General features: G+C 34.9%; 2 protein-coding genes across 4 annotated transcripts in view; both read right to left on the bottom strand.

Annotated features, from left to right (window-relative positions):
* Positions 1-25,549, bottom strand: part of LOC111064557 — a 595,337-nt gene that overhangs the window by 145,157 nt on the left and 424,631 nt on the right. For all 3 annotated transcript variants that reach the window (XM_039441820.1, XM_039441821.1, XM_039441819.1), the window contains exons 25-28: positions 24,931-24,982; positions 21,949-22,089; positions 19,878-20,058; positions 16,693-16,870 (exon numbers count right to left, since the gene is read on the bottom strand). In XM_039441820.1, the coding sequence (XP_039297754.1) occupies positions 16,693-16,870; positions 19,878-20,058; positions 21,949-22,089; positions 24,931-24,982 (552 nt within the window). The remainder of the gene's footprint in view (positions 1-16,692; positions 16,871-19,877; positions 20,059-21,948; positions 22,090-24,930; positions 24,983-25,549) is intronic.
* Positions 12,741-14,562, bottom strand: LOC120354509 (integumentary mucin C.1-like). Its single transcript, XM_039441822.1, has 2 exons — positions 14,390-14,562; positions 12,741-13,687 (listed from the first exon to the last, which is right to left on the bottom strand). Exon 2 carries the CDS (start codon positions 13,662-13,664, stop codon positions 13,062-13,064), a length of 603 nt encoding a protein of 200 aa, XP_039297756.1. The 5' UTR covers positions 13,665-13,687; positions 14,390-14,562; the 3' UTR covers positions 12,741-13,061.

Genomic DNA, 25,549 nt, shown 5'->3' on the forward strand with positions numbered 1-25,549 from the left:
TGCTCACTTCGGAATAGTAATATTATTTTCGTTTTGCTCATACATTTTTCCTTTGCTATAATCTAACTTGTAAAGATAGATTTCTCTATTATCTGCTGTTCCGAAGATAGTGTAATTTTGAAGACTTTATAATTGGAAAAGGTTTTAGTTGAATAAACCCGCTCACTTGGGAATAGTAATATTATTTTCGTTTTGCTCATACATTTTTCCTTTGCTATAATCTAACTTGTAAAGAATAGAATAGAATAGAATAGAATATTTTATTTGCTTTCGTTTTTTTAAACATACAAATGGAGTTGAGTTTGTTTACATATTATATAAATACAAAATATCATTTGAAAATAGGAAAACTGAAAACATATTTGTCCTTAATCAGTCTTGCCACAAAAAAACAGATCAGATATCAGTCCAACTCATCGACGAATCTCCTGAATCTTATGTAGCTGAAAAAGTAAAAACAAATCTTATCCATCTTGGCTGGTGTCTCTATGTGTAATAGTTCTTTATACTGTTCGTCAAGTTCCTGGCTCCCCCGCAGATACTCCGCCAAGTACTTTCTTCTGTTGTCATCAAAAGTCGGACATCCAAAGAGAGCGTGACATAAGCTGTTATCAGCCCACTGGTTGCACAGCAAGCAGATTTCCTCACTTGAGAAAGATGCCGTGTACCCCTTGTGATAAATTCTTGCAAAGTTTGGCTGAGCAAGTCTCAGCTGGCTGATGAGACGCATCTTCCATATGCTTTTCCCGAAGTTCAAGTACTCCTCCTCAGCACCCAAACCACAAATACAACGATAAAGCGGATTGTAGTGAGAAATCATCACCCTATCGACATCCGTTTTTAATTTGTGCTCCTTAAATTTGGTTATTAGGGCATCTATATCTCTCTTGGATTCTAGTGCGATCAAACTCTCACCAAGATTGGCACTGTTGAGCTTCCGATTAAGTTGCGTCATCCAGTTGTACTTTTCTTTATTGTTGGGCTGTGCATCTAATTCCGTCAGTCTTTCAAGACATATTTTTGGCAAGCGGTCACCTCTCATTCTCTTAACCTTTAAATACCATGCTAACATTCCCTTCAATACTCTGCACTCGATGTGGTCCAATCCCATCTCAAGACGCACAAAATGCATAGGAGAATTTTTCCTCAGGAAGTACAAAGACTTGAAAAACTGTTTTTCAGTCGATTCAAGTTTCTCACAGTATGATGGAGCCCAGATTTCAGCTGCATACAGGAGAGTGGAGGCAACAATGGACTGATGTAGCTTGAAGATCGTCCGAAATCTGCTTGTCTTTGTGGTGGTCAGGATTTCCTTAACTTTTGCAGATGCCACCCTTGCTTTTTTACTTGCTTCTTGTACATTAGCGCAGAAAAGTCCAGATGATGAAAAGACTGTTCCCAAATAGCAGTATGTGCTTGAAGTCTCAATCTCCTGATTCTGGTAAGTAACATTCTTCTTAACTCCGCTACCTCCTCTTCTGACCGGTACTACCTTCGTCCTCAGAACATTCACCTCAAGACCGTTCTGCACACAGTATTCCTCCAGGAGACGCAATGCTCTCATTATGCCAACCCAAGTCATGTCCAAAATCACAAGATCATCCGCATAAAGCAAAGCCACTAGATCCTGACTGGCACTCAAATTCACTCCTCTACAACCCTGACTCTCAAAAAATGTCACAATGTCACCGATGAACAGAGAGAAAAGCAAAGGACTCAGGGAATCGCCCTGCAGGACACCTTTTGAAATTTCAATTCCCAATTCATTGTTATCGCTTAGCTGAATGTGTGCAGAATCATATAGAGACTTTATTGACTTTATCATCTTTGCAGATATTCCAAGGTTGTAGAGCTTGGGCCACAATTTTGAATAATCCAAACTATCAAAGGCTTTTCTGAAATCCACAAACATGGTGTAAACAGTTCTTTTCTTCAATCGAGTTGCAATGTTCAGTGCTGAGCTGAGCACAAATATGTTATCCACACATCCTCTATCTTTCCTAAAGCCACTCTGCTCCTCTGGGAGTTTACCTTCCGATTCAGCCCACTGCATTATCCTCTCAGCCAATATGCCAGTATACAGTTTTGTTATGGCATTGATTAGAGCAATTCCTCGATAGTTGTTGTCTGGCAAGCTTGGATCCCCTTTCTTGAATAAGTGGAACATTATAATCTTCCCCCAATCTTGTGGTACTGCTCCTGTAGTGAAGATGGTGTTGAACATGTTTAATATGAAATGGTCCCATGCAGCAGGCAGAATCTTGAACAATTCATAGCTTAGTCCATCTGCTCCAGGTGCCTTTCCCAACTTACTCTTATTGATGACCCTTTGTAGTTCCATTAGACTTATTTCATCATCCATAATCTGAACTGAGGGTGTTGGGGACAATACGAGTTCCAAGCGTGGCTCTGTATAGAAATTTCTATAGTACTGGATCCAAGAATCAAGGCTAACCACACAGTTTGGATTTTGCTTTGGCCATTTTCGAGTATTCTTCTTAATAACTTTCCAAAACGATTTGCTGTCCTTTGCATTATGTAATTCATTCAGTAAGTTCTCGTGAAATACTTTTTTTGCAAGTCTTGTGACCTCTTTATAACTTTTCTTGGCCTGTAATAGATTCGACAGATTGGCTTCAGTCGGACCCTTACTAAATTTCCTCTATTTCCTGCGCAGTTCTCTCTTTGCCTCAGTGCACTCCTGATTGTACCAGGGCTTATCTTGAAATACATGTTTATTCCCATTAGGAGAGATCTTCTTAATTGTCAAAACTCCAGACAGTAATGCAGTCTCTCGGATAGAAGAGGATAGTTTATCATACAATTCATTGACATTATTTGAATGGAAATAAATTCCACGATTTTCTTCTAGCAGGGCCCTGAATTGATTAATTTTTCCCCTAGATAGGTCATAGTGAGAAACTGTTCTATCTATTTGGACGACCGGCAAATCAGGCGCAGTATACTCACATGGTGTTTCTAGAGTAGCTACAATGGGCATGTGACTACTGGTCTCTAAGATGGGAGCAATTTCAAATCTTTTTAAGTGGTTCACAAGCTCGAAAGTTATCCATGCCATGTCAACAGTGCTGCTTCCATTATATGTCATGTTTGTAAATTCGCCATAGCTGTCACCTATGGATCTACCGTTCAGTACCAGCATTCCATTATCCTCCATTACTTCCACTAGTTTGCGACCTCGAGTATCACAGGTAGTATCCTTCGACTGTCTTTCACTACTTAGCTGCGACTCCTCTGACAATTCTTCGACGTACTGATTGAGCAACCCAATTCTTGCATTCCAGTCTCCTCCAAGAATTATTTCAGCAGCCGATTCGCTATATCTGATATCCCGCATAAAATCTGTCAATAAGTCCACACATGCATCAGTACTTGCACCAGGTCTCCAGTAGACATTTCCAACGATGAGGGAGAAGCCCCAAAATTTCACCTTCAATACCAGCCAATACCGGTTATCATCTAGTATCGTAGTGTCATTATAGTACTTTTTCACAAGTGTAATAAATCCTCCGCTTGGTCTTCCTCCAACATTTATTCTAGTTGCATTTGAAGTGAAAACATTATAATCCTCAAACCAAGCCGGTCTATGAAATTCGCTGTTAACAAGATATGTTTCAGAGAAGCAAATGATCGCGTTCTCCGTCAGGCTATTGATTGTTTCCTTAGTAAAGTTATAGACATTATTATAACCTCCAATATTCCAGAACAATACCTTCATATCAGACTTCTCATCATTAGCATTTGTAGAACTATTCCTTATAATTTTGTGCGTAGGGCTGCTATTTTCAGATTCATCATTATGCAATATTACTGTCTGGACCTGAGGGACGAAAAAATTGTGTAATATCAGAGTTATTTCGTGATTGATTTGGGGTAGTTTTCCTTATCTGCCTTTGAAGGGTTTCACCTTTCCTCTTCTTTTTATTCGACTCCACTTGTAGATTTCCTCCGGATTCCGATTCCATGTAGTGCTCCTGAATCAAATCATCATATCTAACAAACTTCCCATCTATCTCTAAGCCATTCATTCTCATTTTAGCGCTATGATTATTTTTGACTAGTCGTTTTCAAATCTCGTTCAGCTCCTCACGTCTTTGTCTTGATTTCCTATCCATATCCTGTGCAACAAAAATTTTCGTGTTTTTTAGCCTACCACAATTCCTCAAAATGCTGGTTTTCTTAAATCCTGAAGTTAGAGAGAAAATAATAGGGCGAACACTAGAGTCTGTCTTATTTCCCACTCTTCTGACAAAATTCACATCATTTGCATCAACTTTTACCGCTATTGTTTCATTGCATATTTGCAGGATCCTGTTCATGACCTGATCTTCATTCTCATCAGAAGGCTCCATTACTCCATAGAACATTAGGTTATTCTCCCTTTTAATATTATTTATTAGGCTATTTTGCTTCTGTAGCTCTTGTCTTAATTTTTCATTTTGTTTACCAAGTTCTTCAATTTTGTTATTTTGTTCCGAAATAATTGATGATAAATTAAGAGAATTTATTTCTTGTTTTATGATATTTGCTGTGTTTTTAAGAATTTCGGATTTAAATTCCTCTAGAATTACTTTTAATCTATCAGCATTCAACGACATTATAATTGGATTTTTGTTTCCAGAACTCAGAAGTGAAAGTAAACAGTATTCAGTGTATTTAACAGTAAGACTGGCTTAGCTATTCGAATTCTACGGTATCTGAATAAATAAATATATATATACAGGTAGGACTAACTGAGTTCAGCTATTGCAGAAATCAATGATGATCTATATAGTTGAGGTAGATAACACAGTTGTACTTATCGCTATCAGACGTCCGAAAACCGTTACCTCCACCCCGCACCACGTCCTGCTGTTCGAATCCTTCTGCTTGACTTTCAATTCTAACCTAAACTTTTCACTTTTAACTTGTAAAGATAGATTTCTCTATTATCTGCTGTTCCGAAGAGAGTGTAATTTTGAAGACTTTATAATTGGAAAAGGTTTAAGTTGAATAAACCTGCTCACTTGGGAATAGTAATATTATTTTCGTTTTGCTCATACATTTTTCCTTTGCTATAATCTAACTTGTAAAGATAGATTTCTCTATTATCTGCTGTTCCAAAGATAGTGTAATTTTGAAGACTTTATAATTGAAAAAGGTTTTAGTTGAGCTCAGTAAGGAATCGTTTTTAAAGATCACCTGTGTACTCAACAAAGGGTAGAGAATAAACCTGCTCACTTGGGAATTCATGTATCTCTGCCTTACCATCCCACCTGTATTTACTTAATATTGTTTTTAGTATTTTGTAGGCTCAGCTCCAATCTCAAGTGGGGTACCAACACCAAACTTCATCAGCCAAATTTTATTGAGGTGTGAGTTTGCTCCAGCTTCAAGACAGTAGGCTACCAACACTAAACTTCATCAGCCAAATTTTATTAAGGTGTGAGTTTGCTCCAGCTTCAAGACAGTAGGCTACCAACACCAAACTTCATCAGCCAAATTTTATTGAGGTGTGAGTTTGCTCCAGCTTCAAGACAGTAGGCTACCAACACCAAACTTCATCAGCCAAATTTTATTGAGGTGTGAGTTTGCTCCAGCTTCAAGACAGTAGGCTACCAACACCAAACTTCATCAGCCAAATTTTATTGAGGTGTGAGTTTGCTCCAGCTTCAAGACAGTAGGCTACCAACACCAATTTTCATCAACAAAATTTAATTGAAGTGAGTTTATTCTTCATATTTGCTCTGTGTAAAAAGACAAGATGTCTATTATATTCAAAAGAATCACAGAGCATGCATATATCCCTGGAAAGGGAACGGTAAATTCTGCTGGATTTGATCTAAAAAGTCCAGTATCAAGAACAATTGAATCAAAATCATTGTTAAAAATTTTTTTAGATCTAGAAGTTAACTGTCCAAAAATACTTTTGGAAAGATATATGAACGATCAGGGATGGTTAGGAACCATAAAATAATTTTTTTGGGGGGGGGGGTTATTGATGGTGATTATAGAGGAAATATCAGAGTCATGCTGTACAATTTGGGGGCAGAAGATTTCAAAATTACAAAAGGAGATGAAATTGCACAAATTGTTTTTCATAAGATTATCAATGACATAGAAAATTGTAATGTATTGAGAAAATAAAGAGGTGATGGTGGATTTGGTTCCACTGATGATGGTAGCAAAAAGAGACAAAAATTATGATGGCATAAGATAATAATTCATCAAACTCAGTATGCTGTTTTCAGACAGAGAAAATATAAAAAATAAACTTACTTTGTTAGGATATTGTGTGATAGTGCTGGCAAATAGTAGCAGAGTAGACAGTCTTGATGTTGAAGTAGTCTTGGTGTTAACAGAAGATGATAGTGGCTGTATAGTAGCATTTTTTTCTAGATGATTTCAATACTTTCTCTATTTCAACTTATACACATTCAAGGAGTGAACAGCATTGATCTATGGGAGAAGTTTATTCTATACCTTGAAAAAGAAGTTAAAAATGAGAAAAAACTATCAAATATTTTTTATGTTATAGAGAAACTGTTCAAATGCATGAAATGTGGTTATCAGGATTCATCTTCAAGTCAGAAAAGTCTTTTGAATATATTGACTATTGAATTAGCATTAGATCGTTTTGAAGAATTTATTTCAACAGGGCTTTCAATTAAAAAATACAAATTGAAACTTAATGATGAAAAATACTCTCAAGAATTGTGTGATTCAATTGTGAAAATAGCTGAAAATTTCATATCATCAAATAACTGTAGTATAATAAATGAATCAGATAGTTTTAGTGATGATGATGATGATGATGTAGAGATGAGTGGGGATGATTCAGATTTTGAATCAATTTTTAATAAAATTGAGGGTAAAAAGTTTAATAATCAAACATTAACACAGTCATTCATGATTAGGGACCAGACAAAGCAGGAAATACTCACATGTGAGAGTGAAAATATTTCAAAGGGGGGAATTTTGGTGAAAGTTGAAATAATAGATGTTAATGATTTAAAAAATATTGATGAGAGTTCTAGGTGGAGAAAAATCAACAAAAAGGTTATATTTATTGCAAAGAACAACAATGATGAAAAATTTATAAAAATTAATGATGGATTGAAAATATTTTTGAAAGAGTTATCTAAAAAATCTAATGTTGTAAAAGAATCACGCAAAATTAATGCATTCAATAGCAATATGCAAAATTGATTTGTTCTGTATCCATCAGATAGGAAAACGTATTTAAACATAATATTATTACATCACTTTTCTTCATTTTTTTTTAGATAACAAATGAGAAGCAATGAGCAGCAATATTCATTTATTCAGAGGGGGCAGAAGAAAAAAAGATAGAATAAAAGTTACCACTGGTCAGTTCACAGAATTGGAGAGTGCATTCAATAATGCATTAAAGACTTATTATTACAAGAATGATAAATATAAGGATATTTGTAAGCTATTGATTGGTATTAAATTGAAAATTATCAACTTATTATCACTTATTTTAAATCAACATCAATGTTTAAAATTCAATATTCTTGTAGAATGTACATATAAGAAAAAATCAATTTCTCATGATTTCGATTATCAAGATCGCACTTTCAAAACCAAGAACATTACTATTGTAAAGTCATCGAATTTAGAGAATGTATTACAGTATGTTTTGAAGAAAATTTGTCATGAAGAATCCATATATGAAGGATATCAATCGGGATGGGCACTTTTGAAAATTGATGGTGTTCTTATAAGAGTGAACAAATACAAACCTCTTAGAGGTAGATCTTATATTCCACTTCCTAAAAAAATACAAAATAAAAGGGTTATAATCAACTGTAAGAATATTGATAACAAATGTTTTATGTGGGGTATTCTTTCTGATTATGTTCAGATCCGTCCTGAAAGAATATCATATCATCATAGAAATCTAATATCAAAATTCAATTTCAAAGGAATCTCTTTCCTCACACCAATCAAAGATATAAAAGTTTTTGAAAAGAACAACAAGTCCATATCAATAAACGTTTACTCTCTAGATGAAAATATGTGATTATGAGAAGAGAAAGCATTTTGATTTATTAATATTGCAAGAGAATGGGAAATATCATTATTGTTCAATTAAAAATTTATCAAGACTCATTAGAAGTCAATTGACAAAACGTGAAAATAAAATAACAATTTGTAAAAGATGTTTCTCATACTTTGATGCAAGAGTGAAGAAAAATTTCAAAACCCATCAAAGATTATGTTCGAAGAAAAAAATAACAAAAGTTATGATGCCTGAGAAAAATATTAGTGATAATATTGACCCAATACTTAAATTTAAGAATTATCAGAATAAGTTTAGAGTTCCAATAGTACTATATGTTGATTTTGAATATTTATTAGTTCCATATTTATCTTGTACCCCATCAAGCAATGAACTAGAAGTAATAAGAAGTGAGTATGAATCAAACCTGCACTATTGCAATATAGATATTTATTTAGAATAAATAAATGTGTTGTTATTTAAATATAATATGAAAATGCTATTAAAATCAAAGATAATATTATGCTCTCATTGTATTTTTCATCAATAAATCTATTATTAGCAGGATTATTGTTTTTTCTCCAATTCAAGATTATATTCATGCTCACAAAGTATGGCAATCATTCAAAATACAAACATTAGGAGAATACAGTGATCTTTATCTAAAACTGGATGTTATTTTGCTATGTGATGTTTTTGAAAACTTTCGAAGAGTTTGTTTGAGTTCATATAATTTAGATTGTGCTCATTACTATACACTACCAGGATTCAGTTTTGATGCAATGCTTTCATATACTAAAATTGAATTGGAACTTTTAACAGATTATGAAATGTATTTACTATTTCATGAGCACATTCAGATCTAATGAACATATTATAAATACAGTGGAAAGTAACAAAATTTCATTAAGTAATCAGGATGATAAGAAAATTATTTGTGAAGATGGAATAAATACTTTGGCCTATGGGCATTTTTCATTGAACAAAGATTAAAGTAAAAAAATGAACTAAAAATGCCGTAAGCATCAATTTTCATAACCATCTTCTTCACTGTTCAGTTTTAATTCATAAAAAAAGTAATAGAGAGGATTCGAAGAGTTTGTTTGAGTTCATATAATTTAGATTGTGCTCATTACTATACACTACCAGGATTCAGTTTTGATGCAATGCTTTCATATACTAAAATTGAATTGGAAATTTTAACAGATTATGAAATGTATTTACTATTTGATGAGCACATTCAGATCTAATGAACATATTATGAATACAGTGGAAAGTAACAAAATTTCATTAAGTAATCAGGATGATAAGAGAATTATTTGTGAAGATGGAATAAATACTTTGGCCTATGGACTTTTTTCATTGAACAAAGATTAAAGTAAAAAAAAATGAACTAAAAATACCGTAAGCATCAATTTTCATAACCATCTTCTTCACTGTTCAGTTTTAATTCATAAAAAAAGTAAAAAAATATACTATTGTATTCATAGATTCTATTCATTTTTTTTCAGATGGCAGGAAAAATTTTGAACATCCTTGTATACCATATTACTAGTAAAAGTATACACATTACTTATGATTTGTAATCCAAAAAATGGTAGTTTCGAGTTCATTTGGTAGGACTATAGTAGATATGGATATAGAAGAGGTAGAAGAAAATATAGAATGTAGCATTTCATTGATAATAAATGATGATATTCATTATAAATTAAAAATCAATTTTAATGAACTAGAAGTAATAAGAAATGAATATGAATCAAACCTGCACTATTGCAATATAGATATTTATTTAGAATAAATAAATGTGTTGTTATTTAAATATAAAATGAAAATGTTCTTAAAATCGAAGATAATATTATGCTCTCATTGTATTTTTCATCAATAAATCTATTATTAGCAGGATTATTGTTTTTTTTCCAATACATATTCCTCTCTATCCTCTTACATCACTTATTGATGATAATTGAAAAAAAAATAGTTCTTTAATTGAAATGGGGAAGGACTTTGAAGAACTATTTTTTTTTCCAAAAGAATCTCTATGATGCAAAAGCATGTATTGCTACTCCTGGTATTATGTGTGTGCTCACAAGGTCACTCATAATAGCCTTATGTTTGTTAGCATAGATAATTTTTTATCATAATCTAATTGGACTCAACTCTTTGGATTATAAGGAAAGCTCAAAAATGGTTATCATTAGCAATTTTATCAGTTCAAAGTAGATATCCACTGTGGTGTAATGGGTAGCAGTCTTATCTGTTATACTCAACGTCCCAGGTTCGAGACTTAGAGCTGTACTCTTAGGAAAGGTATAAGGTAAGGCAAGTATCATCAAACCTGAAAGATCTACTACACCACAGAGGATATATATTTTTTTTTGTTTGTATGATGTCACTGAGCATTCAAGAATAAAATACACATACTAGAAATTGATGATCCTCTGTGATATTTTTTGTTTCACAATATACATCTGCTGATTTTTGCAATCATTTTTTCTGTGTAAACAGTTAGCAATAGACTAATGTGTATGACAAGAGTCCTCTTCTATATAATCTACTCTATTCTAGAGTGGTGGTGAGGTAGATGAAAAAATAACACATCTAATCAAGATAAGTGATTATTTATTGATATGAAAAGACGCAAATCAGGTGATTTGGACCAGAGTTTTGCAACTGCAGATGAAATTAGTCGGTTTTGTGTTGACTAGTTCAGGTCATGATGATGGCTTTTCTGATGAGATGATTGAATTCTTAGCAACTCTTCAGAGACATCCTCTTCTTGGGGAGCATTTTGAATGGATTATTATATGAATTATTATGAATGGATAATTATTCAAATAAGTTGTCTTTTATGGTTTATTATTGTGATAATTGTACTATTGAAAACTAATTATCAAGGAGTTTTATTTTTATTTATTATAATATTGTTTTCATAGTTTAATTCGTGCATCATGTGAATCATCTCAAGATTCATTTGATTTGATTATGTGTTATTATATTGTTGATATTGATATGTGAGCTGACGTTGTTGTAACATTTTGCCAATGTTCTAACTACATAATTTATTTTGAATTGTGATTCACCTTGATGTGTAATGGGATTAAATATTGAACAAAAGTAGACCATATGCAACGGACCACTCCTACCACAATTCTGATTGAAACATTCATTCGATTGAAACTACTTAATCAGTTTTGCCAGTTTGTACTTTAATTTTTATTTTCACATAAAACTGATATAAATGTGAGATTCTTGTATCTTTGTGAGTTCTCAGAGTATAAAAGATGATGCTGACAAAAAAATGCACTCGGTCTTACAATGTTGTCAGACAGTGAACGTGAACGTATTATGCTTAATGCAGTGAGTGAGCTTGAAGCTGAACTGAATTATCATGGTATAATGACATTGAGTGACTTTTTCAAGGAGAGTGGTCATTTAGAGTTTTGTGCAGATCGTGAATCTCATAGTTGTGCATGCATACGACTCAGGCAGGAGCAGCAGGCTGTTGTTGATGCAGTCAAGGATAGCAACGTTTTCTATATATGTGATGATCTTCACAACCCATTGAGAAATACTCATGTAACCTCCACCGATGTGAAATGTTTCCTGCTGAAAGTTTCCACGCAAACTATGAAGAGTATCAAGGATAATATCAACAAGAGGGCAATGCGTCATTGCCCACCAGGACTTGCAATGAAATTCACTGTCATGTTTGATGACACTTGCATACTGCTAAAATCTTTCTCCAAGTTGGATAAGGGTAGAATGGCTGCTATTGTTAATCTTGAGAAGGTACCCAACTGGAGGGATAAGGATGTGAAGATTGTGTTGAGTGTTCTCAATCAAGACCAATACTACAAGTGTGATTTTATATGCGGACAACAATCTAAATGTCTACTGGGACTGGGTCAAAAGGAGATTAAATTTGCAGGATTTACAAAAATTGAGAGTACAGGACATGTGAAACGATTCAGGCTGGAGGATGGAACATCTGGTGATTCAGCTTTTGAGATTAGCATCTACAAGGCTATACGCAGACCTATGCCACTGCTATCTACTGGGGGATATGATGAAGTTGATGGACCATGCATTGTTCGTGAAAGGAATAAGCCATCAGTTGAGTGTTATGTCACCAACAATGATTATAGCCGAGGAGAAAGACTTCTTCAGCTGTATATTCTGTTCAATACTGAAGATTAATTATATGTTTGTCAATAAATACTATGTGTAATGAACCATTTGTTATTATTGACTATCCTACTTCCTCATTTTCAGTCACTGTCCAGTCACTTTTCAGTCACTTTTCAATCACTGTTCAGTCACTGTTCACTTACAGCTCATATAGGTAAGAAATCACCTTACTCTACTTTCAACGAAGTACTGGTGAAATGATAGTACTCCTGAGTTGATCCATCAACTGAGTTGATCCAAGCTTCTTTCTATTTGTTGGTTCAAGTGAATTGATAGTTCAACCGATTTGATAGTACTCCTGAGTTGGAGGCAACAAGTTCATCAGATCATGATGTTGGCGGAAGTCATGATTAACCAACTTCCTGCATAAAGATAAGTTTATCAGAGTAGGATGATTCCTATTGTATTGAATGACTTACAGTATAGGATGTAATTTATGCTTTATCTCACACCTTGTGCTTACTCTAGAAGTTGAAGGTTGTATGGAATAAAATGTGCAACAATTGTGGTATTACTTGATGTTTATTTACAGTGTATGCATGAAAATATATATATAGTGCACAAAGATAATATTCAGTCCAATATATCAAGAACTATTCAATGATACAAATCTCCTAGTTGATTGCTTATTTCACAAAATCCTCTGCCGAACATGAATTTCAAGATGACTGCTCCCTCACATAGATCGGTGCAGCAGCTTGATACTTCAGCATCGTGGAAGAGGTATGTCAATGTCTTCAAGAAGTTTTGAGCCGTTCCAAATGGTTCAGGCAGGTCCTTATCTCCAAAGTTTAGGAATGGTTGTATGATCCATTGGTTGCTGGTTACTAGTAGACAGTCTCCACACTCACGCATGTCTACTGCAGGCTGATGTTGTTACTGGGTCTGGCACAGTGGTAGGAGTTGTAGTAGCAGCAGTACTAGTTGGAGTGGTACTAGCAGGAGTTGTAGTGCTAGCAGGAGTTGTAGTACTAGCTTGAGTAGTTGTGATGATAGTAGCAAGAGTTGTTGTAGCAGTTGCAGTACTCACTGGAGTAGTAATAACAATGGATGCTTGTTCTTCACAGTACGGTGCACAGACCTCGACTGACCTTACAACAACCACTTCCAGAAAGTCCAACAATGTGAATGTAGGGTGAAGACAGGTGTGCAGATTGTATACGCAGTGGACTTTTTTGCAGAGAGATCCCACCACAGCTCGTTCCCCAGCCATATTCATGTACCAGTCTCTGATATCGATGTACATTTGATCGATTGCTGACTGATTACCACTTAGAGCAGGAATCCCTGATGTTAGCAGGCACTGTTGCATATGACGGATGTTTGATGTATCCAGTCCGTGTTCCCTTGAAGTGAGAAATTCCTGTGTCCTGTACTTTGGATCCAATGCACTAGCACTGAGTACTAGCACAAGGTAGAGCGCTGCTTGGTGCATGCTTGTAGCCACCATGATTGAAGAATGATGATTGATAGCTGAAACATGAAAACTTTCATGTTGAATCATATTTCAACAAAAGATATCCATCGTGGTGTAATGGTTTACAAACAATTACACCTACACTCTACCTACCTACCTACATTCCTTAATCAAACATCTTACATCCCCATATATACAAAGAAGATTCGAACCCAAGTCCTTATGAATAATTCAAACCCGAGTCCTCTAGAATGGAAAGCAGAAGTGCTAATCACTACACCACGGTGGAAATCTTTTTACTTGTTGTTTATTATGTATACTTTAACAACTATATCCAATCTCATTGCAGCTTCTAGTGAGCTGTAAGTGAACAGTGACTGAACAGTGACTGAACAGTGACTGATCAGTAATTGAACTGACTGACTGACCACTGAGTGGACGACCCCCAACCATGCTCCTGCATGACCAACTTGAGCTAGAAAGATAGGTCCCCCATTGATGCCCCTAATGCTGGTGGGCGTGGCCATTATTCTCATTTAGGATAATGATGAGGAGACATCCTACTTAAAGTCTCCCACACAAAATATTCATCAAAAATGGGTCTTTTAAAATTCTAAATAATATTTATTATGTCTCAAACTGAATGATCATCATGATGTGTGAGGAGACATCTTAAAGTCCCACACAAAGTATTCATCGAAATGGATCTTTTAAAATAATAACCAACAATAATAATAAACAATATAGATTGTACTTACTTTGCTATTCACTAAAAACTGCACTGCACTGCCATTTCACAGTAACATCGGCTGTATGGAAAAGTCAGAATAACCATTTGATCATTGTTGCAGAGGTAAATTGAAGCATGTGGGAAAATCAAAGTCATTGAATCAAGAAAGTTCTCCAAAGATTTGAATGGTTCACAATTTTCTTTTCTGTACTCAAACAGTAACTCCACAGTCAACCTGGTGCTCATGGTAAAGATGCAGGAACAAGAAGATTCAGAGTTGTCTGTTGGCCCCATTGCAAATGGGTGGTACTATTGATGAATGAATATCTGTTTCAATATTACTGGTATCCAACACTGGAATTAATGTATCTACATAAAATGGTTTCATTGTTCTTGAAACTGGTAAAATCCAGCAGAAATTGCTGTTTTCAATGATTGCATGCTATTCTTAACACATGCTTACTTTCAAACGGTACAAGGTTCATTCTTGTTGTTCATTCAAGTGAGTTGAACCTACTTTCGAAAAATGCAAGCTTCTTTCTATTTGCTGGTTCAAGTGAATTGATAGTTCAACCGATTTGATAGTACTCCTGAGTTGATCCATCAACTGAGTTGATCCAAGCTTCTTTCTATTTGTTGGTTCAAGTGAATTGATGGTTCAACCGATTTGATAGTACTCCTGAGTTGATGCATCAACTGAGTTGATAGTTCAACCGATTTGATAGTACTCCTGAGTTGGTCCATCAACTGAGTTGATAGTTCAACCGATTTGATAGTACTCCTGAGTTGATCCATCAACTGAGTTGATAGTACTCCTGAGTTGATCCATCAACTGAGTTGATCCAAGCTTCTTTCTATTTGTTGGTTCAAGTGAATTGATGGTTCAACCAATTTGATAGTTCTCCTGAGTTGATGCATCAACTGAGTTGATAGTTCAACTGAGTTGATAGTACTCCTGAGTTGATCCATCAACTGAGTTGATCCAAGCTTCTTTCTATTTGTTGGTTCAAGTGAATTGATAGTTCAACCGATTTGATGGTACTCCTGAATTGATGCATCAACTGAGTTGATAGTTCAACTTAGTTGATAGTACTCCTGAGTTGATCCATCAACTGAGTTGATAGTTCAATCGATTTGATAGTACTCCTGAGTTGATCCATCAACTGAGTTGAAAGTACTCCTGAGTTGATCCATCAACTGAGTTGAAAGTTCAACCGATTTGATAGTACTCCTGAGTTGATCCATCAACTGAGTTGATAGTTCAACCGATTTGATAGTACTCCTGAGTTGATCCATCAACTGAGTTGAAAGTACTCCTGAGTTGATCCATCAACTGAGTTGATAGTACTTCTGAGTTGATCCATCAACTGAGTTGATCCATCAACTGAGTTGAAAGTACTCCTGAGTTGATCCATCAACTGAGTTGATAGTACTCCTGAGTTGATCCATCAACTGAGTTGATAGTACTCCTGAGTTGATGTTTTTCAACCATCCATTTCTACTACTATGGTATTGAAAGCAATTCAATAAATGTGGATTATGGAGTGATGCAGGGCAGTAACCTTGGTCCTCTTTTCTTCATAATTTACATAAATGATGTATCAAAGTTGAAATTGGAAGGTAAACTTTATTATCTCTCTGCTGATGACATGGCCCTCGTCACCTATGGGAGTTCCTGGGGGGAAGTATACAATAAGGCATCCACCGACCTATTAAAAATTAAAAAGTTGGTAGACATGAATATTCTTACCCTAAATATTAATAAGACAAAATTTTCACCAGAAGGGAGGCCGAACCAGGGGGGCATGAACTGCGATTGGATGTGTGTGGTGAGCCGCGGTCGATTACCTGTAACTGCCGTATTGTTGAACGTGTGGAGGAATTCAGATACTTGGGGGTTATCTTGGATAATAAATCAAATTGGGTACCTCATATCCAGCAAGTCAAAGTTAAAATAAGAAGATTACTGAACGTATTCGGTCAAATTAGTCGGGTGTTGACTGTGGCTCAGTGCAAGACCGTATATTATGCGTATGTTCAGTCCCTCCTGGAATATGGCATCCTAGCATGGGGTGGATCATCTTCAGCTGTTTTGAAACCTCTTTCTGTCTCACAGGAGGCTATTATGAAAGAAATCCTCAAGAAGAGTACAATATATCCCACAAACTTACTGTTTCAAGATTTCCCCATTCTTAATATGAGGCAGCTCTACATAAAAAGTCTTGCAGTTTATATATAAAAAAACAGGAATATTTTCACAAACATTGAACATAACTATCCGACTAGGAATAGATTACTATCCACTAGGAAATACTGAAATGAAGTGCTCACCATATTTGGTGAAAGTTACATCTGTCAGATTAGTCAAAAATTTGACTTGTTCAATTTCATACATTGTGCGACCATGTTTTAATGTTATTGCAGAAATCGTTACTCCGTCGTGGTAATAGATAGTAGCAATACTCATCAGTGATGTATAACTATTCTTCACTCTGTAGAAAATTGTTACCTGTGGAGAAATTTTTAGATCATAAGTAGGATAGAAAGTATAAGCACAGACAAAATGGGTAATAGTATTAATAAGAAGTATATTATTGTATATAATATTAAGTATATAAATATACTATAAGTATAAATCAACTTCCTAAATGGTACAAAGTAGAAAAATTGAAAATGAAAGTACCTTTTTTGAAAAAGTAAATGAACAATTTTTCAAAAAAATGGTACAAAATACACGCACGGTATCATGAAATGATATATCTTGCAACTAAATTTTCAGGAACAATCATTTGCATAGATTCCTAGGACACTGCTCATGTTCTCACGTTTTTAATTTTTTTATCGATGATTGATTTTTAATTTATTTATTAATTATTGTCATTGGAAAATTAAATAGCTCAAGAGCCAGGAGAAACATGTTCGTTGTTTATATGAGAGGGAAGCATGTATGCGATGTGCAAGGGTATGCACTCCAGCTGTGGAAAACGGACTTACAGTCTTCAACTCGATGTCATTTCGAAGCTTTAGGAGTTTGAATAATATTAGTGTATGTCAACTGCAAATTCATATGCAGGGTGGAAAGTGAAATTGTATCCCTGAAAAATGTATGTTTCAAGCTAGCTTTTGAAGTTATGACAATCATGAGAAAAATACTGAAATTTCCACGAAATAGTTTGGGTAATTCTAATCACTCTAGTGGTGGAACTAATCCGATACCTCCCACTATAATCGTTGAAAAAATCTGTTTATCATGGCCGCCATCTTGAATCTTTCAATGATGACTATTTTTGTTGTTTTGATCAGCAATATTCTTATCCAGGAACACGGCAATAGATTTTCATGAAATTTGACAGGTATGTTCCTTTTTGAATTTCGCGTCGACGTATATATAGGGTTTTTTTGAAATTGCATTTAAAGGATAATACAAAAGAAAAAGGAGTCTCCTTCAAACGCCAATATTACTATGAAATTCAGACTGTAGATAAATTCATCATAACATCTGTCGAGTGGATTATTAATTGCATGCAATGACTCATGCAATTAGTATCTCAATAAAACTTAGTGGAAAATCAGCTATCATATGGACTTTAATTGCATGCCATGACGAATGCGATTAATAACCAAAAGTAACTTATTTTCTCTCGACCTTTCTCTACTTTCAACTCGATCTGACCTGTTGCCAGTATGTCTTGAAGGAGATCAGCTTTTAATGTTAGCATTTTTGATACACCAACCCCAACAGCCGTTTTCACACCGATATCTAGCCGACACGACATAAAGACAGGATTTACTCTGATGTACAGTATAGGAGGAGGCTGTGGTTTACTACTTTGCGAAGTCTACTGTTCACAGAATTACTAGTAGTTGTAGCTTGTTTCCTCATGCCTATGGAAAAACGTACGAGAAATCATGCAAGATTTTCTTCGGAGAACGCTGGAGAGCACATCTATCGACGTAGAGCGCGCGAAGATATAGACTATATCATTTTTAAAAGCTGAAAAAATTATCTAAATAATCACAATTATTTTACATTCCCCTGATCTTACTATACTGCTCAAAAATCGATGTGTGTGTAGCTACCCTAAAGCCAGTTACACACACATTTTTGCTGTCCCTTAAAATTCTATCAGATTAAATAGAACTTGACAAACATCATCTGTTTAATCTAACAGAACTTATAGAAACGGTAAAAAATTTTACATCCAAAAATCGATATGTGTGTATCTAGCCTAAGGTCCAAATTCACTAAAACCGAAAACTAGGTTTGAGTGGCAGTTGCCTCTAAGTCAGATGATTTTGAATTGGTTTTGTGATATGATTTCTTGTTTATTTAGAATCAACAGGCGCTCAAACCAAGTTTTCGTTTTGATGGATTTGGGCTAAGGGATAAGATTACTCGTAGCCCAGGTTGAGAACCGGTTTAAAACCGTATGTGGAAACCCATTCCAATATTGGTATAAATACAATTATACTAGAGAACTCTCTCATGTATTTATATCTGAGATCCGCAACTTGTAATCATACCGAGTTGGTGAGAATTATTATGGAAACAGCTGAATATATCTTTTACAAGTATGATATAGCATTAGAAGGTTCTATGGGAATCCTATTCCAATTTAAAAAACTTACTGTCGCTTCAAAACTTTTGATCGCCATATGAATGCAACTTCATTTCGAATCCAACTTCATTTTATAAAATGGGGAGGTAGTCATGTTATACATGATTCCGATACAGAATTTCAAAGTAAAATTAATGGCGAAACCCGCATATCGATATCTCAAACCCTTTCAATGATCTCACCATTGGAAGGTAATAATAAATTATACAAAAATAAAAAGAATGAGTACGGTACCTATATACATTAAATAATCAAGTGTTGGTGAACACTAATATTTTACACTCATATTTAACACTCATATTTTAACACTTTGAACAGAAAAAATTGTCAAAGCAACTGCTATCACAAGTAGTATTAATTATGTTACAGACAGGCAGACAGACGTTAACGGAAGCGAGTTGATAAGTTATACAACTTAAAAATTAATGTTGTGTATTATTCAGCTGAAATCATGTGTCGGCGCATAAAGTATGTCTGTCTGTGTGACAACTGCCAGATAATAGAATCAGCTTCTTTAAATGAATGAAAAATTACAGAAATAGCATGCAAATAATTCCAGCTGACTGATAAATCAAAAAAAAAATTTCTGCTATGCACTTTCAATGTCATTTTCATATCATGAAAAAGGACGAAGGAGTGAGTCAATTTCATTGCCCAACGAACTTGACCTGTAAAAATTTTCTCGAAGAAGTCGTGTTCAAAATTTGAAGTTGATTGATTAATTCTCTCTAAAGTTCTTGTCGAACATATAAACAGACAGAAAATGACTTCAATCTCAAAGTCAAAAGTGAGAACTTCCCCAACGCTCGTTCAAATATGTAATATTGTTTTGTTTTTTTTATGAGAGATAAAGAACTTTTTTTAATTAAATTTGAATTGAATATTAGTCTATCTTACCGTATTATCTATTGAATTCGTCATTTCACATTTCCATAGTTCTCTCTCTACAGTGATGAAGAAATCGTGTGGATTAGCCAATGGGCTCATTCTCATTTTTTGATTTCCACTCGCCGACACTTCCATGACATTTGATGACCAAAGATCCGGGTAGTTATCATCATTCATTCTACTACATTCCCTGTAGATTGAATTAGAATCAAGTTCAATGAACAATCATCAAATATCTTCATATTGGGGAAACAATTGGGGATAGTGATATATATATATATTATATATATATATATTTATTTATTTATTTATTTATTTATTTATTTATCTATTTATTTATTTATTCATATATTATTATGATTATCATTGTTTAGCGTATGGCAGATACACAACAGATATATAGCTCATGAGTCTCAAATGATAAAATATACAATTTACATTTCCAAATTCTTTGAGATGATGTGTTGTTTGGAATGATGAAGTTCTTGCAAGGTCAAATGCAAAGATCCTCGGATCACTCCGCCTAATCAGAGCGAATTATTAAGGGCCAGTTCCATAGCTCGGAATTTTGCTAAGTTCTAGACTTAAAACAGTTGGAGTCAGAAAATTGGTTTTCCGAAACTGGGCGTAGTCGTAATCCACGTTTAAATTGAATTTCGGAAAACTAGAAAATTGAACACAAAAGAAAATAGTGTAGAGTTTCAGCTAATTTGAATTATTTAGGAATGTTTCATTTCGATCAGGAAAAACCAATTGAAGAGATGAAAAAATAAATATTATAATAAAAACTGCGACTATTCCCCGTTTCGGAGAGCCAATTTTCTGACTTCAGCCATTTGAAGTCTAGAACTCAGCTAAATTCCGAGCTCGGAAACCGGCCCTAAATAATAACGGTTCCAGTTTGATTATTTACCACATGAACATGTGGATCAGTCACTCTGCTAAAAAACGCTAATCAGTCTCCCTTCAGCTGCGCATACTCACATGGATTTTTGTTCGTAAGATATTTTTCCGTCCTTATGAATTCTATCAGGAAACGGAACTTGACAAACACCATCATTCTGTTCATCCAATAGAATTTGAAAGGACGGCAAAATAACATACGGACAAAAATCGATGTGTGTATGTGCGGAGCTTTGGGGGTTATTGACCAGGGGGAAGCAAAATCTCAAACAGGAGTAAATGATACATTGGAAAAAACAGATGCACGATTGACACAGAGCGAACGTCGGGCACAGTCGTGGTGCCGATTTTAGTCCCTTCCACGTTGCCGTTGCCCCATCATTGGTCACTAACGGTTGGACATGCATACACATACATTTAATCAGCAAGAAGCTTCTTTCATGAAATGAACAACCATTAAGAATAAATTAACGACTGGAATATTACAATTCGTAATGATAGAAAAATAATTCATCCTCGAATAGACGTAGAGAATGGTGTGGCCTTAACCGGTTCAGGACGCAGGTAGGAAGATGTGCTGAGCTGACGACATCATGGAGATACACCTCTGAACCTCTGTACCAATGTGGTCTAATTCAATCAATGAAACACCTGATGTCTGAGTGTCCACAATACTCATATCACAGAGGGCTGACCATCAACGTTCATGCTGCTGGAGAAGAGGCTTGTCTGTGGCTCCAGAGCATACTTGAGTCTGTTATAGTGAGGTCCACCTTATAATGTCAGTGTTCGATTAGCAATGGTATTGCTATCCTTGTCTATCATTCAAAAAGCGGATAGCGCTATCTCCTTTTCGCTATTCTCTGTTTCCAGATCGCTATCAACAACGTAGAATTGATAATTAATTAACAAAATATTCCATCTCAACTATGAAAACTCAACATGAGATTATTGAAAAGTATAATTTCTTGGTTGATAAAATATAATTGATTATTTCAAACGTGAATGAAAAATTAATATTACATCAATAAACCTGTATCAGCTATAGAAGGCATTGAGTAGACAGAGAATTGGCAACGTTCTTCTCCTATATTTCTACACTGCCATTACAACGTGGACCTCACTATAGTGGGCATATACACCGAATATTCCTCTATGTGATAACTTAGAAACTCACACTTTTCCCAAAGTGCCAATGCTTCCTTTGATATATTCACTAGACAAGCCAACTTCTAAGACTATGCCTTTACTTTCGAAATTTTTGAATCCCACTCTTTCATTAGTGGTTATGTAATAAAAGTCCCTAAATCCATTGTTCCTGAGAAATAAAGCATAGTATTTCTTTATTCTTATAAGCACCATAGCACAAATCCATAGATTCCAAATATTGATCATGGACCAATATTGGAATGATACTGAAATCACATTATCAAACAATGCAACATTTTGAAATTAAATGAAAAACATTTTATACATCAGGAAAATCAGTATCATATCATCGAAACATAGAAATTTGCAGAGATATGACATAATCATAAGGTTCTTTATATGAATGAACAAAACAAGAAACGCCCCGAGACCTAGCCTGTGTGGGATGGTATGCATAAATCTTAAAACTAGAGTTAAGAACTACGTAGATGAGTGATTTGATGCGACCGACTGGTCTCTAAATATTACAAATATATTACAACGTTTTCTAGACATTCTTGTCTTCAAGTAGATTTTTTTTGGAAAAACATAATTCGAAATATTGTAATTTCATGGGTTCAACATATTATGTTGGTTTAATACATCATGTACTAATAATAATAATAATATTCGTATGGCTTTTATTGGTGGGGAGTTACTGACGGAAGTTCCACCTCGTCTAAATATACTCATTCAGGCCATTAATGAGCCTTACGACTGTCATACTTTAGCCGTGACCGACAGTTTAACGTGTCCATCCGATAACACGGGAGTGTCCTGTTCAAAATCTTTTGACTATGAGCGGGGTTTGAACCGGGGATCTCTAGGCTGCTACGCAAGCACTCTGCCCACTTGACCACGGATCACTCCAATACATGTACTGCTCTTGTGGACTCAGCTCTTGGGGTAGAAGAGTAGTATACGTTTTATATTCCACTAGCCTTGACCGTGATTTTTCACTTTCCTTGCCCTATTACCATAGGTAAGGAAACTATTACTTTCCAAAAAAATGAGGTACCCAATTTTCTGAATTTCTAAATCTCCCAATTAACGCAATGACTTGAAATTTGAAACTTAGGGTCCTTTCACTATAAGGATCCGACACGAACAATTTCGATCACACGCAGTTCAAGATAGCGGCTAAAATGGCAAAAATCATGTCAAAAAAATAGTTTTTCTCGAAAACGACTTCAATGATTTTGATCAAATTCATACATACAATAGTCATTGATGAGTTCTATAAAATACCACATGTCCCATATCTGTAAAAATTTCAAGAGCTCCGCCCTATGTATGCAAAGTATGATTTTAGATTGCAAATTATCAGGATTCAGAAACAATTAAAAAGAAAAAAATTTAAATGGAGAAAATTGATGAACATCTCTATAATGAATGTCCAGTAACATTTCCACCTAAAATCATAAATAAGCTCGAAACTCCAGAAAATATGATTATTCAAATGCAAACTTAATGAGAGAGGCAGCTGTTGATTCTATTGAACCATTCACTGTGAGAGATAGCAGTATTAATATCGTCAGCTGATCAATTTCAAATTATATTTTGGAAAACTCGACTCTTACGCCAGATACACAAGAGGCGGTTTTCGCCGAAATTTTCATAATGGCAAGGAAGGTTATGTAAGTGCGTCACACCAGATTTTTTGTAGTGATTTGATTCGCAATATTCTACTCATAATGTCTTAGAAATGTATACCATTGTAGGTAGATCCAATGTCCGTGAACAGCACACACAGTACAATGAACCATGAAGGAAATTTATATAAATAGAAGCAAAATGGCACTGATTCACTCACTCACTCATTCATAATCAACAGAACTAAATAGCTACTGCCGAATACGTTCAAATACGTTCAGTTGGCCTTCTAGAGGCGTTCTAAGAACGAGTTGGGAAAATTTTCCAAAGTTTCGCCAAAAATCCGCGTTTCTACAGCGTTTTTCTGCGTTATTTCAACTTTTTTAGGAACTAGTTGGTAAAAACTGTTCAAATTACGTACACAGGCTCAGCTGAGCTACAAAGATATGGTATTGGAAGGGGTTTAAAATAACGCCAAAGATACGCCCAAGATAAGGGATTTTATTGTTTTATTTCTGCGTTTTCTCACATTTCTCAAGAACTAATTGAGAGGTAATGTTCAAATTTGGTATACTGGCTTAGGTTGGATAATATCTAATAATATAATTTTAAAAATGTTGTATTGGAAGGGTTCGGAGTAACGCCTAAGCTCAGCTCAAGATCGGCGGTTTTTGAGCATTTTCTTTTTTGAAGTACTAATATTTTCGAACGTTTTTTTTATGTTTTCACAGCTCTCATGATACTACAAGACTTAATTGACAGAACACGTTCAAAATAGGTACGGAGAGCTCGGATCTTATGTTGAGAGGAATACTCCAATATTTCGCCAAAGATACGCTCGAAGTTTACTTTTAAGATAATTCAAAGGAAACTGGTGATTGGATCGAGCCTGAAAGTCTCGTTTGACTTTTTGACGGAAGGAAGCAAGCTCAAATGAAAAATTCAGGCGGGCCAAGTGAGCCTGCCGATCCTATTTCTGGATGATCAAGCCGGGGGGGTCCTGGGGGCGGAGCCCCTTGTCCAGACGGATGAGACGAGCGAAGCGAGCCTGCTGGCTAGTATATCATGAGCGCGACAGTACGATGAAACCATTCAGAAAAGATAACATAATTTATTTATCTCTCTCATGATATTTTTCTTCTTTATGAACGAACATCTTCCGACAACACAATCTAAATGTTCGGACAAACATCAACAAACTTTTCAGCCAAACATGTTCGGCGAATTTTTTTTTGTCACAGTCATGAACTCATAACTTGATTACTGGACCGATTATCCCCATTTCATATCTGTCATTGTGGAAGCGACTTTAAACCGAACATTTTATTTCTCACGTGAAAAGTATTGGAAGTTGAGTAGATAATATGATCAGCTTTACCTTGTGGTTGTCAGTTCACTCAGTTTAACAGTTGTCAGTTTAACTAGGCCATCTGCAATCATAAATAATTATCAGGAATTCCTAACAAACAAGAATTAAGAAAAAAATTTCACTCTAATGATGAGTGAATTATTATGGGAATGTCTAGCTGTTTTTACAGATTTAAGCTGGATTCCCACATTATCATTATCAGTGAACGTTAACTGTCATTAACCGAACGTAAGAATATCAATGACCGAGCGAAGTGAGGTCTAAGAATTAAGTCGACGGTTTTGCATCTCTCTTTATGTTCATATTTTATATAAAATAAAAAAAAATCTTATTATATTAATTTTTATTTATATTATTTATAGATAGAGAGATGCAAAACCGTTGGGCATTCACGGCAAAATGCGGCAATGGATTTTCATAAAATTTGACAGGTATGTTTCTTTTTAAATTGTGCGTCGACGTATATACAAGGTCATATACAAGGTCCTTTAAAATTTTGCATTTTAAGGTTATAAAAGGGAAAGGAGTGTCTTTCATATCACCTTGAAAATCAGACTAGGCTATGGAATTATACATCATAGATCAGTCGGGTGGATTATTAACAATTGCATGCAATGAGGCATGCAAT

This window comes from Nilaparvata lugens, chromosome X (assembly GCF_014356525.2).
Source record: "Nilaparvata lugens isolate BPH chromosome X, ASM1435652v1, whole genome shotgun sequence".
NCBI lineage: Eukaryota > Metazoa > Arthropoda > Insecta > Hemiptera > Delphacidae > Nilaparvata > Nilaparvata lugens.